General features: G+C 47.0%; 1 protein-coding gene across 1 annotated transcript in view; it reads left to right on the top strand.

Annotated features, from left to right (window-relative positions):
• Nucleotides 1-422: 422 nt before the first annotated feature.
• The window catches only part of LOC110521206 (protogenin B), a 45,690-nt gene continuing 27,557 nt past the window's right edge, over nucleotides 423-18,555 (top strand). Inside the window, exons 1-8 of the mRNA XM_036969160.1 lie at nucleotides 423-670; nucleotides 1,841-2,140; nucleotides 6,207-6,351; nucleotides 6,535-6,671; nucleotides 8,310-8,490; nucleotides 8,811-8,926; nucleotides 16,578-16,737; nucleotides 18,163-18,410. Coding sequence (XP_036825055.1) covers nucleotides 601-670; nucleotides 1,841-2,140; nucleotides 6,207-6,351; nucleotides 6,535-6,671; nucleotides 8,310-8,490; nucleotides 8,811-8,926; nucleotides 16,578-16,737; nucleotides 18,163-18,410 — 1,357 coding nt within the window. The 5' untranslated portion in view covers nucleotides 423-600. The remainder of the gene's footprint in view (nucleotides 671-1,840; nucleotides 2,141-6,206; nucleotides 6,352-6,534; nucleotides 6,672-8,309; nucleotides 8,491-8,810; nucleotides 8,927-16,577; nucleotides 16,738-18,162; nucleotides 18,411-18,555) is intronic.

Genomic DNA, 18,555 nt, shown 5'->3' with positions numbered 1-18,555 from the left:
ATATCTTAATAATTACCAAGTTCTGTCTTCAAACAGAGCAGCTGTCTCATATAGGGAAGGACCTGATCACGAGTTTAATATCCAATGACCTTTGGTAATAATAACCAATACAAAATCTAACCCAATATATTTCCTGCAATTTCTGTATACAATGTGGTGCGAAGTCAACAAATATAATGGTGTTATGGTTCCAGTCCTGAGAGAAGGCCAGGCCTACTCCAAATATGAAGGAATACTCAAATAAAGAGTAGGGCTCAGAGACTGTCTGACATATTATCTATGGAACCTGCACACTTTGTTGATAGTTGTTTCTCAAAGGTGTTATGTGTTTTGTCAGAGAGAGAGAGATGCTTCTTGTTCTCTATAGTTGTAGAGTAGTAGACCATACATTTGCTCTGCTCCAAGACCAACAGAGCGCCGCCCATCGATGAAACCTTGGCTCGGGTAGCGCATGCGCGGTCAGAGGGAGAGGGTCGACGAATCCCCGCTCAGGAGTCACAACCCGTGTTGCACCACCGGTGTCATTCGTAATTTGGGATGCTTGAAGCACGATGGGGAACTGCTATCCTCATTTATAGAATGACAGAACAATTTGGATAAATGGCGATTTTCAAAAGGAAACTGTACCAGCTATGTTTTCTGTTTTTTGTTTTGTTTATTCCACTATCAGGTAAATCATTTGTTTTTTGCTGTATATTATTTTTTGTTAGTCAGTAGTAGTTTCCCAGCAACTGAACGTGTTTGAGGTCCGTGTGTGTAACACAGACTGTATACCAGACCATAAACCGTACCAGACTGGATGACAACAGAATGTGACCACAATGGGTCAATATTATACCGGGCAAAGACACGCACGAGAATAAGCACAATCACTATTCTCTGTTTATGATCTAGTCACTTTTTGACTCGGTCCGGTACCCCCTGTATATAGCCTCATTATTGTTATTTTATTGTGTTATTGTCTTAATTAACTCTATTTCTTGAACTGCATTGTTGGTTAGGGGCTTGTAAGTAAGCATTTCACGGTAAGGTCTTTCACCTGTTGTATTCGTCGCATATGACAAATACAATTTGATTTGATAGTTTTAAACATAAAGGGATAGCAACGCAAATCTGATGTGTAAAATGATATGATTAACCAGAGTCTTTGAGGAAATTAGTGACCGATTTGAGTGACTGCGATTATTTTTGCTACTGTCCAGTCCTTTAATTTCTGCGCGGACGCCGACCACACATCTTGTATACGAATTAACGGACGTTTTCAAATTCACACTGACAATTTACTGACTTACATTTTAATTTAGTATCTCTTGTAGGTCACATTAACACTGTAGTAACCTGAGCAATGACTAGACTATGCACTGCACCCGATTTCACTGGTCAAACTCACTCTTCATATGTCAAATAGACTACCCATTTGTCTTACGTCTCACAGTGTTATGCTATTAATTGAAGGAATGCAAACAATCACACAGTTTTCATAGGTGACAAATACATTCTGTATATAGACTATGGGAATAGAAACATTCTGTAAGTATGATACATAGAATAGTTTATAGAGAGTTGCTGTAAAACACACAAAGTGGACTGCTGTAATGCCGATACTAATCAAGGGCGCAATGAATACATAGCCAGTTAATAAAAACAAGTGTACATCGATTTCAAGAGTTATACACAAAGTCTATTACTGACCAGTGGTTCTACTTTGGCATAACAGGCCTGGCATATCAATGCACTCCTCTCCATCCTTCCCTTCCACCCCTTTCCCCTCAGTGCCTCTCTCCTCTTCCCTCCTTCCATATCACTAATCCCCCCCCCCCCCCTCTCTCTCTTTTTCCAGGTGTTTTTTGTTTCAGTGAACTCTCCTTCATCATCGAGCCCAGTGATATTACAGTGATATCCAAGGATCCAGTGGTCCTGGACTGTGTGGCCCACGGACAGCCTCCCATCGTCATCGGATGGCTGAGGAATGGAGTCGGGCTAGCTGAGAGCGAGCGGCTTCGGTTCCTGTCCAACGGCTCACTGTACATACTGGAGGCCAGGAGAGATGGAGAAGGGTCGGACGGAGGGTTTTATCAGTGCCTCTCCCAGAACAAATATGGAGCCATCCTAAGCCAAAGATCCCGCCTGACTATCGCAAGTAAGTATAGTGCTCGAGGTAACAAAGTGGAAAGGTTATAATGGAATCTATTATTCTTTTTAAAATACATTTTACCTTTATTTAACTGGGCAAGTCAGTTAAGAACAAATTCTTATTTACAATGACGGCCTACCCCGGCCAAACACTAACGACGCTGGGCCAATTGTGCGCCGCCCTATGGGACTCGATTCGAACCAGGGACTGTAGTGATGCAGTGCCTTAGACCGCTGCGCCACTCGGGAGCCAAACAACAACAACAACTGTAATGACTCACACAGTCCTCTAAAGCGTTCCTCGGTGAAGTTTCCATGTCATTAGAAGCTGTCCAGTGTTTCAGGGAGTGAACAGGATTATCCTTATTAGTAGTAAAAGCTTCTTGTGGAGTTATTAGACTGGTTTTAAAACTTTTAAGGGTCAATTAAGTAGTGACGGACAGTCTATCTGAAAGCTAATCAAATGAGGAAATCCGTGTAAATTTCAGGTAAAGTAAGATGGAAACACACAAACACAGGATCAGCCAGTCCTATGTGTTCTACGATTGAACATGCATTGTCAGTGTAGACCACTGCTCCTGTGATTGTTCTGCGGCGTGGTCTGTTACACAGAGGAATCTCTCAAAAGGCCTTTCACTTTTAACCCTTTGTCTGGCCTGCTCCTGACTGCCCCTAAAGAAAAGACTGTTTCATTTGTCCACATATCAGTGGACTGGACAGCTGGTCAGATCCCATGGTCTATTCAACATCACCAGGCGCTTTCTAACTCAAACACGAGGACTAGCTTTAGTTTAATCATGCTTAGATTTTGGGTAGGGTCTTTAGGATACGTTTTTTAAATGTATTTTTCTGTATGATGTGATTTAGAGACAGGGAAGAAAAGTACAATACTTTGAGTCTGTAGAATAGCCAGGTGATACTTTATTATAAGTCTCAACGATTCCTTGTTGATCAGAAGCAACATCAATATTTAGTTTATTTGACGTTTTGATATTAATTTATTTCATCTTTATTTAAGCAGAGACATTTGCAGATGAGCCCTGCATCAATAAACAACAATTACACTCAGATATATATATATATATATATATATATATATATATCTCAATTACACAATACATGTAAAGGAAAAACTCAATCATATGAAACAAACATATTCTTCAGTAAAAAAAGGCCTTCTAACATCTGCCTGAATTGCCCTAGAGGCACCAACTCTAAAGGAGTTTTTTCTAGATCATTCCACATTCTCCAGGGTTAGCCATCCCTGAGTCCAGGTCTGGTAACTTATACATCTCAAGGTTAACAATGAGTTAAGGTGTGGCGGAAGTTTATATATACATATATATATATATTTATGTATATATATATATTTATGTATTTCTTAATTCCATTATTTTACTTTTAGATTTGTGTATTGTTGTGAATTGTTAGATATTACTGCACTGTTGGAGCTAGAAACACAAGCATTTCTCTACACCCGCAATAACACCTGCTAAATATATGTATGTAACCAATACAATTTGATTTGAGGATGGAGGAGGGGCCTCTCTCTTTCTCTCTCTGCTACTGCTCCCAGTCTGTCCAGAGGCCCAGAGAGTTCTCTCTCTCTCTCTCTCTCTCTCTCTCTCTCTCTCTCTCTCTCTCTCTCTCTCTCTGGGAGATGTGATTTATAATTCACGAGAAGCTACTTCTCTCTCATTGGGAAAGGCTTTGTGATGTCACGGCCTGGCCTGCTGGGGTTGGCGGTTGTCCTGTCACTAATCTGTCTGTCATTGGTCCTTTCGGTGGCTCTCCTACACTCGCCATCATTGTCAAGATCAACTCTATTGTTCTATGTATCTATAGGCTAGGCCCGATCTGTCATGTGGGTGACTAGGTTGTATTATCTACTCTGAAATAGTATTTTAGTTCCTCTCAAACATTTGAAAAAAGCTCAGGAAAGGAAAGCCACCAGAGTTCTGTGATGTTTATTGCGTCTGATTTCAGTCTGATAACAGTCAGTGTTATACCACCTGCAGTAGCACACTGGCCTGCAACATGCTCTATGACATCACACTACATCCTCTATGACATCACACTACATTGTATCATATTTTCAAAAATTAACAAAAAACATGAAGTAAGATGGCAGGGAGCCTAGCAGTTAATTAAAAATCTGTCGATTCGCCCGTGAGCAAGGCATCTAACACTAATTGCTCCTGTATGTCGCTCTGGAAAAGAGTGTTTGCTAAATGCCTAAAATGTCAAATGAAACATTAGTATATGCAAGTCCCAGTTTTTGGGGGACGATAGCTGACCAGACCGGTAACAGTCTTCGATCCCGCCGGGTCTCCCCCAATTTGAGCTGAAATTGAATGGACCCCCTGGGTTTTGTTTCAAGATGTTTCTTCTGTTAACAATATTTTTTTGAATAATATATTTAGCTGATGGCCTCCCGAGTGGAGCAGCAGTCTAAGGCACTGACCTGGCAGGCTCACTAAACAGTGGAGCAGCAGTCTAAGGCATTGACCTGGCAGGCTCACTCAACAGTGGAGCAGCAGTCTAAGGCATTGACCTGGCAGGCTCACTAAACAGTGGAGCAGCAGTCTAAGGCATTGACCTGGCAGGCTCACTAAACAGTGGAGCAGCAGTCTAAGGCATTGACCTGGCAGGCTCACTAAACAGTGGAGCAGCAGTCTAAGGCATTGACCTGGCAGGCTCACTAAACAGTGGAGCAGCAGTCTAAGGCACTGACCTGGCAGGCTCACTAAACAGTGGAGCAGCAGTCTAAGGCACTGACCTGGCAGGCTCACTAAACAGTGGAGCAGCAGTCTAAGGCATTGACCTGGCAGGCTCACTAAACAGTGGAGCAGCAGTCTAAGGCACTGACCTGGCAGGCTCACTAAACAGTGAGTAAAGCAGTAGATGTTCTGGTCCTGTTTGGCACCACGTGCCTGTGTCAGTCAGGGTTCTCCACTCTGGAAAAAAAGTACAGAAGCAGTCTCAATGCTGAGCATAACCTCAATGTTGCACTGTCAAAAACAGAGCCCAGAATAGACACGCTTGTTGAAAACTTCAACCAGCCACACACCTCTCATTACGACTGTGTGTGTGTGTGTGTGTGTGTTCTGGTCTCCCAATCACGGCAGGTTGTGATACAGCCTGGATCCGTCAGTTTATTCCAGTTCAGAATTAAAATGATTGATTGAATTTTAACAGCAACAGTTCCAACCTAGACAGATATGTCGAGAGTTTTTAATGGGGGAAAATAAACATGACTAGCGTTTTGTTTGGCTATTTCATTTTAATTGTTATTTGTTTTTGTTTATATTGCATTTGTTTTAGGCAAAAGGGCAATGAAATGTACCAATATTTACATACAGTTGCATATGTTCCTACGCCTGGGTCCCAGGAAAACACAGAATGTCTAATTTGGGTCCCAGGAAAACACAGAATGTCTAATTTGGGTCCCAGGAAAACACAGAATGTCTAATTTGGGTCCCAGGAAAACACAGAATGTCTAATTTGGGTCCCAGGAAAACACAGAATGTCTAATTTGGGTCCCAGGAAAACACAGAATGTCTAATTTGGGTCCCAGGAAAACACAGAATGTCTAATTTGGGTCCCAGGAAAACACAGAATGTCTAATTTGGGTCCCAGGAAAACACAGAATGTCTAATTTGGGTCCCAGGAAAACACAGAATTTCTCATTTGCTTTAGAGCTAACCCCTTTTAAGCTCCTGAGAGAAACATTTGTAGCACCTTCGTGTATCTACTTTTTAAAAAAAAAATGTTTTAACTAGTCAAGCCAGTTAAGAACAAATTCTTATTTACAATAACGGCCTACCGGGGAACAGTGGGTTAACTGCCTTGTTCAGGGGCAAAACGACAGATTTTTATCTTGTCAGCTCGTGGGATTCAATCTAGCAACCTTTACGGCTACTGGCCCAATGCTCTAACCACTAGGCTAACTGCTGCCCCACATAGAATAACTATTGCAAAGAAGAACTCAGTGGTTCTGTGACTTTACAGAGTTAATATTAAACTGAGAAACCACTGCTTCCTTTGCGGATTGTGTTTTCACCGCGTTGCAGATATCTCACCATTCGTGGTGCAGCCCGTGCCTTTGGAGGTGACCGAAGGTTCCGTGGCCAGGTTCACCTGCCAGGTGACCTCTAACCCTCCTGCCACCATCACCTGGGAGCTAGACCAAAGCACACTACCGTTGGAGACAGACAGGTAGGCACACTACACATTAGACACTACACACAAAGCGAACTACACCTGGGAGCTAGACCAAAGCACACTACCATTGGAGACAGACAGGTAGGCACACTATACACTATACCTTTTTTTTCCTTAAGAAGTGCTTTGTGACTATGGGCCCTGGTCCTGGCCATCATTGTCCATTTGTCTCTCTAGAATCACAGTCCTGCCCAACGGAGCTCTCCAGATTCAAAATGTCCAACTAGAGGATGCTGGGAAGTACCGTTGTGTGGCCACCAACATCGGCAACCGCGTCAAGAGTAGAAAGGCAACGCTCTCCGTCATCAACCAAGGTGTGTGTGTGTGCTTTCAATTAAGATTATGGGTAGACTTGTTTAAATCAAATCAAATCAAATGTATTTATATAGCCCTTCGTAGCTGATATCTCAAAGTGCTGAACAGAAACCCAGCCTAAAACCCCAAACAGCAAGCAATGCAGGTGTAGAAGCACGGTGGCTAGGAAAAACTCCCTAGAAAGGCCAAAACCTAGGAAGAAACCTAGAAAGGAACCAGGCTATGTGGGGTGGCCAGTCCTCTTCTGGCTGTGCTGGGTGGAGATTATAACAGAACATGGCCAAGATGTTCAAATGTTCATAAATGACCAGCATGGTCCAATAATAATAAGGCAGAACAGTTGAAACTGGAGCAGCAGCACGGCCAGGTGGACTGGGGACAGCAAGGAGTCATCATGTCAGGTAGGCACGGTCCTAGGGCTCAGGTCCTCCGAGAGAGAGAAAGAAAGAGAGAATTAGAGAGAGCATACTTAAATTCACACAGGACACCGGATAGGACAGGAGAAGTACTCCAGATATAACAAACTGACCTTAGCCCCCCGACACATAAACTACTGCAGCATAAATACTGGAGGCTGAGACAGGAGGGGTCAGGAGACACTGTGGCCCCATCCGAGGACACCCCCGGACAGGGCCAAACAGGAAGGATATAACCCCACCCACTTTGCCAAAGCACAGCCCCCACACCACTTGAGGGATATCTTCAACCACCAACTTACCATCCTGAGACAAGGCCGAGTATAGCCCACAAAGATCTCCGCCACGGCACAACCCGGGGGGGGGGGGGGGGGCGCCAACCCAGACAGGAAGATCACATCAGTGACTCAACCCACTCAAGTGACGCACCCCTCCTAGGGACGGTATGAAAGAGCCCTAGTAAGCCAGTGACTCAGTCACTCTAGGGTTAGAGGCAGAGAATCCCAGTGGAAAGAGGGGAACCGGTCAAGCAGAGACAGCAAGGGTGGTTCGTTGCTCCAGAGCCTTTCCGTTCACCTTCACACTCCTGGGCCAGACTACACTCAATCATATGACCCACTGAAGAGATGAGTCTTCAGTAAAGACTTAAAGGTTGAGGCCGAGTCTGCGTCTCTCACATGGGTAGGCAGACCGTTCCATAAAAATGGAGCTCTGTAGGAGAAAGCCCTGCCTCCAGCTGTTTGCTTAGAAATTCTAGGGACAATTAGGAGTCCTGTGTCTTGTGACGTAGGTATGTACGGCAGGACCAAATCAGAGAGATAGGTAGGAGCAAGCCCATGTAATGCTTTGTAGGTTAGCAGTAAAACCTTGAAATCAGCCCTTGCCTTGACAGGAAGCCAGTGAAGGGAGGCTAGCACTGGAGTAATATGATCAAATTTTTTGGTTCTAGTCAGGATTCTAGCAGCCGTATTTAGCACTAACTGAAGTTTATTTAGTGCTTTATCCGGGTAGCCGGAAAGTAGAGCATTGCAGTAGTCCAACCTAGAAGTGACAAAAGCATGGATTAATTTTTCTGCATAATTTTTGGACAGAAAGTTTCTGATTTTTGCAATGTTACGTACCTCACATGCACATACAGTATGTCTTCTTTTAAATTGTACTGGTTTTTACTGTGAAAATAATTGCACAATTAAAACTTCTTTTTTTTTTGTCTCTGTGTAGGTTCTGGCCCTAAACCGCGTCAGAGGCCCCGGATCATAGCGGGCCCCCAAAACATGACTGCTTCCCTCCACTACACCGTGGTCCTGGAGTGTGTTGCTACGGGCAACCCCAGACCCATCATCTCCTGGAGCCGGGCCGACAGTAAACCCATCGACGTGTTCAATGCCAGAGTGCTGGGCAGGTGAGAGGATGCATGATGCACCACTGTACCCATAATGCTCTGTGCAACATCGGCCACCATTGAGGTTTTTAAACCACGTTTAAAGACCCACCTTTGTAGCTTGTCATTTATGTATCAGTGACATCATTTTTGTTTTTTAAACTTCCTTTGTGTTGTATGTGATTTTATTATTGTTATAAAAATATATTTAAAAAATGTATTTCCTGAAGGAAAATGTGGACACTTGCTTCAGTGGTCTCAAAGTTCTGTTTGCACTGTAAAGTGTGTTGTGTTTTAATGCATTAAAAAAAAAAATATATATATTTATTTGTGTTTGACAGTGGAAACCTGGTGATCAGTGATGTGAAGCCTCAGCACAGTGGAGTCTACCTCTGTAGAGCCACCACCCCAAGAACACGCAACTACACCATCGCTACTGCCAACCTCACCGTGCTCGGTAAGCTACTATATCCATATATACCGATCCAACAATGTGTTTTCAGCTGAAATGGGAGAATATTGCACTGGGTTTCGGTCTAGTGGTTACAGCCACTGAGTAGTTTTTCAATATGCATACTACCGAGGGTGCTCCACACTCTCATGCTCCAAGTGTATTCTCCGAGGACGTTCTCTTGAGGACGAGAGTTTGGAGAACACATGAAACATTCCATTTGAGCAGCACTCCCCCTACTGTATTACCTCACGCTGCACCTCCCACTACTGTATTACCTCACGCTGAGCAGCACTCCCTCTACTGTATTACCTCACGCTGCACCTCCCACTACTGTATTACCTCACGCTGCACCTCCCCCTACTGTATTACCTCACGCTGAGCAGCACTCCCACTACTGTATTACCTCACGCTGCACCTCCCCCTACTGTATTACCTCACGCTGCACCTCCCACTACTGTATTACCTCACGCTGAGCAGCACTCCCACTACTGTATTACCTCACGCTGCACCTCCCCCTACTGTATTACCTCACGCTGAGCAGCACTCCCTCTACTGTATTACCTCAAGCTGAGCAGCACTCCCACTACTGTATTACCTCAGCACTCTCCCTACTGTATTACCTCACGCTGCACCTCCCACTACTGTATTACCTCACGCTGAGCAGCACTCCCTCTACTGTATTACCTCACGCTGAGCAGCACTCCCTCTACTGTATTACCTCACGCTGAGCAGCACTCCCTCTACTGTATTACCTCACGCTGAGCAGCACTCCCACTACTGTATTACCTCAGCACTCCCCCTACTGTATTACCTCACGCTGCATCTCCCACTACTGTATTACCTCACGCTGAGCAGCACTCCCTCTACTGTATTACCTCACGCTGAGCAGCACTCCCTCTACTGTATTACCTCACGCTGAGCAGCACTCCCTCTACTGTATTACCTCACGCTGAGCAGCACTTCCTCTACTGTATTACCTCACGCTGCACCTCCCCCTACTGTATTACCTCACGCTGAGCAGCACTCCCACTACTGTATTACCTCACGCTGAGCAGCACTCCCCCTACTGTATTACCTCATGCTGAGCAGCACTCCCACTACTGTATTACCTCATGCTGAGCAGCACTCCCTCTACTGTATTACCTCACGCTGAGCAGCACTCCCCCTACTGTATTACCTCACGCTGAGCAGCACTCCTCCTACTGTATTACCTCACGCTAAGCAGCACTCCCCCTACTGTATTACCTCACGCTAAGCAGCACTCCCCCTACTGTATTACCTCACGCTGAGCAGCACTCCCACTACTGTATTACCTCACGCTGAGCAGCACTCCCACTACTGTATTACCTCACGCTGAGCAGCACTCCCCCTACTGTATTACCTCACGCTGAGCAGCACTCCCACTACTGTATTACCTCACGCTGCACCTTCCCCTACTGTATTACCTCACGCTAAGCAGCACTCCCTCTACTGTATTACCTCATGCTGAGCAGCACTCCCCCTACTGTATTACCTCATGCTGCACCTTCCCCTACTGTATTACCTCACGCTAAGCAGCACTCCCTCTACTGTATTACCACACGCTGAGCAGCACTCCCCCTAATGTATTACCTCATGCTGAGCAGCACTCCCCCTACTGTATTACCTCACTCTGAGCAGCACTCCTCCCTACTGTATTACCTAAAGCTGAGCAGCACTCCCCCTACTGTATTACCTCAAGCTGAGCAGCACTCCCCCTACTGTATTACCTCACGCTGAGCAGCACTCCTCCCTACTGTATTACCTCAAGCTGAGCAGCACTCCCCCTACTGTATTACCTCATGCTTAGCAGCACTCCCCCTACTGTATTACCTCACGCTGAGCAGCACTCCCACTACTGTATTACCTCACGCTGAGCAGCACTCACTCTACTGTATTACCTCACGCTGAGCAGCACTCCCTCTACTGTATTACCTCACGCTGAGCAGCACTCCCACTACTGTATTACCTCAGCACTCTCCCTACTGTATTACCTCACGCTGCACCTCCCACTACTGTATTACCTCACGCTGAGCAGCACTCCCTCTACTGTATTACCTCACGCTGAGCAGCACTCCCTCTACTGTATTACCTCACGCTGAGCAGCACTCCCTCTACTGTATTACCTCACGCTGAGCAGCACTCCCACTACTGTATTACCTCAGCACTCCCCCTACTGTATTACCTCACGCTGCATCTCCCACTACTGTATTACCTCACGCTGAGCAGCACTCCCTCTACTGTATTACCTCACGCTGAGCAGCACTCCCTCTACTGTATTACCTCACGCTGAGCAGCACTCCCTCTACTGTATTACCTCACGCTGAGCAGCACTCCCACTACTGTATTACCTCAGCACTCCCCCTACTGTATTACCTCACGCTGCATCTCCCACTACTGTATTACCTCACGCTGAGCAGCACTCCCTCTACTGTATTACCTCACGCTGAGCAGCACTCCCTCTACTGTATTACCTCACGCTGAGCAGCACTCCCACTACTGTATTACCTCAGCACTCCCCCTACTGTATTACCTCACGCTGCATCTCCCACTACTGTATTACCTCACGCTGAGCAGCACTCCCTCTACTGTATTACCTCACGCTGCACCTCCCCCTACTGTATTACCTCACGCTGCACCTCCCCCTACTGTATTACCTCACGCTGAGCAGCACTCCCACTACTGTATTACCTCACGCTGAGCAGCACTCCCCCTACTGTATTACCTCATGCTGAGCAGCACTCCCACTACTGTATTACCTCATGCTGAGCAGCACTCCCTCTACTGTATTACCTCACGCTGAGCAGCACTCCCCCTACTGTATTACCTCACGCTGAGCAGCACTCCCCCTACTGTATTACCTCACGCTAAGCAGCACTCCCCCTACTGTATTACCTCACGCTAAGCAGCACTCCCCCTACTGTATTACCTCACGCTGCACCTCCCCCTACTGTATTACCTCACGCTGAGCAGCACTCCCACTACTGTATTACCTCACGCTGCACCTCCCCCTACTGTATTACCTCACGCTGCACCTCCCCCTACTGTATTACCTCACGCTGAGCAGCACTCCCACTACTGTATTACCTCACGCTGAGCAGCACTCCCACTACTGTATTACCTCACGCTGAGCAGCACTCCCACTACTGTATTACCTCACGCTGCACCTTCCCCTACTGTATTACCTCACGCTAAGCAGCACTCCCTCTACTGTATTACCTCATGCTGAGCAGCACTCCCCCTACTGTATTACCTCATGCTGCACCTTCCCCTACTGTATTACCTCACGCTAAGCAGCACTCCCTCTACTGTATTACCACACGCTGAGCAGCACTCCCCCTAATGTATTACCTCATGCTGAGCAGCACTCCCCCTACTGTATTACCTCACGCTGAGCAGCACTCCTCCCTACTGTATTACCTAAAGCTGAGCAGCACTCCCCCTACTGTATTACCTCAAGCTGAGCAGCACTCCCCCTACTGTATTACCTCACGCTGAGCAGCACTCCTCCCTACTGTATTACCTCAAGCTGAGCAGCACTCCCCCTACTGTATTACCTCATGCTGAGCAGCACTCCCCCTACTGTATTACCTCACGCTGAGCAGCACTCCCACTACTGTATTACCTCAAGCTGAGCAGCACTCCCCCTACTGTATTACCTCACGCTGCACCTCCCACTACTGTATTACCTCATGCTGAGCAGCACTCCCCCTACTGTATTACCTCAAGCTGAGCAGCACTCCCCCTACTGTATTACCTCACGCTGAGCAGCACTCCCACTACTGTATTACCTCACGCTGCACCTCCCACTACTGTATTACCTCACGCTGCACCTCCCCCTACTGTATTACCTCATGCTGAGCAGCACTCCCCCTACTGTATTACCTCACGCTGAGCAGCACTCCCACTACTGTATTACCTCAAGCTGAGCAGCACTCCCCCTACTGTATTACCTCACGCTGCACCTCCCACTACTGTATTACCTCATGCTGAGCAGCACTCCCCCTACTGTATTACCTCAAGCTGAGCAGCACTCCCCCTACTGTATTACCTCACGCTGAGCAGCACTCCCACTATTGTATTACCTCACGCTGCACCTCCCACTACTGTATTACCTCACGCTGCACCTTCCCCTACTGTATTACCTCACGCTAAGCAGCACTCCCTCTACTGTATTACCTCATGCTGAGCAGCACTCCCCCTACTGTATTACCTCATGCTGCACCTTCCCCTACTGTATTACCTCACACTAAGCAGCACTCCCCCTACTGTATTACCTCACGCTAAGCAGCACTCCCCCTACTGTATTACCTCACGCTGCACCTCCCCCTACTGTATTACCTCACGCTGAGCAGCACTCCCACTACTGTATTACCTCACGCTGCACCTCCCCCTACTGTATTACCTCACGCTGCACCTCCCCCTACTGTATTACCTCACGCTGAGCAGCACTCCCACTACTGTATTACCTCACGCTGAGCAGCACTCCCACTACTGTATTACCTCACGCTGAGCAGCACTCCCACTACTGTATTACCTCACGCTGCACCTTCCCCTACTGTATTACCTCACGCTAAGCAGCACTCCCTCTACTGTATTACCTCATGCTGAGCAGCACTCCCCCTACTGTATTACCTCATGCTGCACCTTCCCCTACTGTATTACCTCACGCTAAGCAGCACTCCCTCTACTGTATTACCACACGCTGAGCAGCACTCCCCCTAATGTATTACCTCATGCTGAGCAGCACTCCCCCTACTGTATTACCTCACGCTGAGCAGCACTCCTCCCTACTGTATTACCTAAAGCTGAGCAGCACTCCCCCTACTGTATTACCTCAAGCTGAGCAGCACTCCCCCTACTGTATTACCTCACGCTGAGCAGCACTCCTCCCTACTGTATTACCTCAAGCTGAGCAGCACTCCCCCTACTGTATTACCTCATGCTGAGCAGCACTCCCCCTACTGTATTACCTCACGCTGAGCAGCACTCCCACTACTGTATTACCTCAAGCTGAGCAGCACTCCCCCTACTGTATTACCTCACGCTGCACCTCCCACTACTGTATTACCTCATGCTGAGCAGCACTCCCCCTACTGTATTACCTCAAGCTGAGCAGCACTCCCCCTACTGTATTACCTCACGCTGAGCAGCACTCCCACTACTGTATTACCTCACGCTGCACCTCCCACTACTGTATTACCTCACGCTGCACCTCCCCCTACTGTATTACCTCATGCTGAGCAGCACTCCCCCTACTGTATTACCTCACGCTGAGCAGCACTCCCACTACTGTATTACCTCAAGCTGAGCAGCACTCCCCCTACTGTATTACCTCACGCTGCACCTCCCACTACTGTATTACCTCATGCTGAGCAGCACTCCCCCTACTGTATTACCTCAAGCTGAGCAGCACTCCCCCTACTGTATTACCTCACGCTGAGCAGCACTCCCACTACTGTATTACCTCACGCTGCACCTCCCACTACTGTATTACCTCACGCTGCACCTTCCCCTACTGTATTACCTCACGCTAAGCAGCACTCCCTCTACTGTATTACCTCATGCTGAGCAGCACTCCCCCTACTGTATTACCTCATGCTGCACCTTCCCCTACTGTATTACCTCACACTAAGCAGCACTCCCTCTACTGTATTACCACACGCTGAGCAGCACTCCCCCTAATGTATTACCTCATGCTGAGCAGCACTCCCCCTACTGTATTACCTCACGCTGAGCAGCACTCCTCCCTACTGTATTACCTAAAGCTGAGCAGCACTCCCCCTACTGTATTACCTCAAGCTGAGCAGCACTCCCCCTACTGTATTACCTCACGCTGAGCAGCACTCCTCCCTACTGTATTACCTCAAGCTGAGCAGCACTCCCCCTACTGTATTACCTCATGCTGAGCAGCACTCCCCCTACTGTATTACCTCACGCTGAGCAGCACTCCCACTACTGTATTACCTCAAGCTGAGCAGCACTCCCCCTACTGTATTACCTCACGCTGCACCTCCCACTACTGTATTACCTCATGCTGAGCAGCACTCCCCCTACTGTATTACCTCAAGCTGAGCAGCACTCCCCCTACTGTATTACCTCACGCTGCACCTCCCACTACTGTATTACCTCACGCTGCACCTCCCCCTACTGTATTACCTCACGCTGAGCAGCACTCCCACTACTGTATTACCTCAAGCTGAGCAGCACTCCCCCTACTGTATTACCTCACGCTGCACCTCCCACTACTGTATTACCTCATGCTGAGCAGCACTCCCCCTACTGTATTACCTCAAGCTGAGCAGCACTCCCCCTACTGTATTACCTCACGCTGCACCTCCCACTACTGTATTACCTCACGCTGCTCCTCCCTCTACTGTATTACCTCACGCTGCACCTCCCACTACTGTATTACCTCACGCTGCACCTCCCACTACTGTATTACCTCACGCTGAGCAGCACTCCCACTACTGTATTACCTCAAGCTGAGCAGCACTCCCCCTACTGTATTACCTCATGCTGAGCAGCACTCCCCCTACTGTATTACCTCACGCTGAGCAGCACTCCCACTACTGTATTACCTCACGCTGAGCAGCACTCACTCTACTGTATTACCTCACGCTGAGCAGCACTCCCCCTACTGTATTACCTCAGCACTCCCCCTACTATATTAACTCACGCTGAGCAGCACTCCCTCTACTGTATTACCTCAAGCTGAGCAGCACTGAGAAGCAGCTAGCGGTAGTAGCTAGCCAGTTAGAGCTAATAACTTACTATTGACCTACGACCTACGCACACTACAATGGGTAGTGTAGGCTGGTAACCACGGCAACAGTAACACAGCATGTATTCATTAACGTATCAAGATAAAACATTGTAGTCCGGCAACACATGAGATGGGGATGGGCAACACGTGAGATGGGAATGGGCAACACGTGAGATGGGAATGGGCAACACGTGAGATGGGAATGGGCAACACGTGAGATGGGAACGGGCAACACGTGAGATGGGAATGGGCAACACGTGAGATGGGAATGGGCAACGCGTGAGATGGGAATGGGCAACGCGTGAGATGGGAATGGGCAACGCGTGAGATGGGAATGGGCAACATTGTGTATTTTTCTTTTTCGCTTCAGCTCAAATAATGGCCGCCATTGATTGCAAGAGAACTTTCTTAGTTTTTGTTACGTGGTTGTGTCATATTTCTTTGCGTACTTTCCTTTGAAGCATCGATGCTTCAACATATCTACAAACGGAGTACGCATTCGAGAAGCACCCTCCATGCTCCACGTTTCGCATACTTTGATGTAGACTTGTACTTCCGACCCTCCCCGTACTCCCAATTTGCGTACTCGGAGCAGTGTAGTAGGCATTTTGAGAAACACCTCACAGCCTTTGGTGTATGTATGTATGTCTGTGTGAGTGTGGGTTCAAACCCCGGTCCTACTGTTTCCACTTCTTAATACTTCCTGTCTCTATCCACTAATAAAAAGTACATATGTAAGAATATTCGTGCCATCCTTAGGGTTTTCCTATCAATACTACGGCACAAATAGATTGGATGTGTATAGCACAGTTAAAATGAAATAGTATAAGTGAGATACACACCTCATCCACCACTTGGTTCTGCCTCTAGAGCCCCCATCACTGGTGGAGAGACCCGAGAGCCAGACCCGTCCCAGGGCTGGCACTGCCCGCTTCGTGTGCCAGGCTCAGGGGGTGCCCCCGCCACGCATCACCTGGCTGAAGAACGGAGAGGAGGTGCACCTGAACGGCAGGATCAAGATGTACAACAGGTACTGTTACACCTGAACGACTCCGTACCGGAGATCATATTTACACTTGACATTTTAAAATGGGGAGAGAGAAACCCCGAACGCTGCTCTCCTGCTCATATCACTTTGTTTATTGAACGTGTCGGCCACACAGCGTTCCCTCGCAGGGTTTCTTTCTTTCTTTGACGATATCATCACATTATTTCCACGCACCTGCAACAAAAAATTACAATTTAGAATTAAAACAAACCCTTTTTTTAAATGTTTTTTATTGTCCACTCAATATGAAAATGTGTCTTTGACTTCACAATAACACGATTGACATAAAGAAAACGTTTAATTAAAAAATGTCAACGTGTCAGTCAAAGGATCTCCAACAATGGTTTGTTGTAATAAGAGTGAAGCTGTTCTCATCAAATCGAATGTTATTTGTCAAATGCATCGAATACAACAGGTGTAGTAGACCTTACAGTGAAATGCTGAATACAACAGGTTTAGCAGACCTTACAGTGCAATGCTGAATACAACAGGTGTAGTAGACCTTACAGTGAAATGCCGAATACAACAGGTGTAGTAGACCTTACAGTGAAATGCCGAATACAACAGGTGTAGTAGACCTCACAGTGAAATGCTGAATACAACAGGTGTAGTAGACCTTACAGTGAAATGCTGAATACAACAGGTGTAGTAGACCTCACAGTGAAATGCCGAATACAACAGGTGTAGTAGACCTCACAGTGAAATGCTGAATACAACAGGTGTAGTAGACCTTACAGTGAAATGCCGAATACAACAGGTGTAGTAGACCTCACAGTGAAATGCTGAATACAACAGGTGTAGTAGACCTTACAGTGAAATGCTGAATACAACAGGTGTAGTAGACCTCACAGTGAAATGCTGAATACAACAGGTGTAGTAGACCTCACAGTGAAATGCTGAATACAACAGGTGTAGTAGACCTCACAGTGAAATGCTGAATTACAACAGGTGTAGTAGACCTTACAGTGAAATGCTGAATACAACAGGTGTAGTAGACCTCACAGTGAAATGCTGAATACAACAGGTGTAGTAGACCTTACAGTGAAATGCTGAATACAACAGGTGTAGTAGACCTTACAGTGAAATGCTGAATACAACAGGTGTAGTAGACCTCACAGTGAAATGCTGAATACAACAGGTGTAGGTAGACCTTACAGTGAAATGCTGAATACAACAGGTGTAGTAGACCTCACAGTGAAATGCTTACTTACACGCCCTTAAACAACAATGCACTTTTATGTAGTTCAAATGGCGACCTGCCAGGCCATCGTTGTAAATAATCATTTGACCTGCCTGGTAATACATTTATAAAAAAATAATACAAGTATTGATTTAAGCTTGCTGGCATTGTACACATACCATTAATAAAGACTATACCGAAGTTCATGACTCTGTTTCCCTCCACAGTAAACTGGTGATCACTCAGATCACAACGGAGGATGATGCCATCTACCAGTGTGTGGCGGAGAACGAGCAGGGCAGCGTTCTGTCCCTGGCACGCCTCATCGTGGTGATGTCTGAGGACCGGCCCAGCGCTCCCAGGAACATCCACGCTGAAACCATCTCCTCCTCAGCCATCCTACTGGCCTGGGAGAGACCCATCTACAACGTTGACAAAGTCATCGCTTATTCTGTACACTACATGAAGGCTGAAGGTAGGAGTAAAGACGGGGTGATGGAGGAGGAGTAGACAGGGTGATGGAGGAGGAGTAGACAGGGTGATGGAGGGGTAAAGACAGGGTGAAGGAGGAGGAGTAGACGGGGTGATGGAGGAGGGGTGGAGACGGGGTGATGGAGGAG

Source organism: Oncorhynchus mykiss, chromosome 30 (assembly GCF_013265735.2).
Source record: "Oncorhynchus mykiss isolate Arlee chromosome 30, USDA_OmykA_1.1, whole genome shotgun sequence".
NCBI lineage: Eukaryota > Metazoa > Chordata > Actinopteri > Salmoniformes > Salmonidae > Oncorhynchus > Oncorhynchus mykiss.
This window is presented reverse-complemented; position numbering and strand designations above follow the sequence as displayed.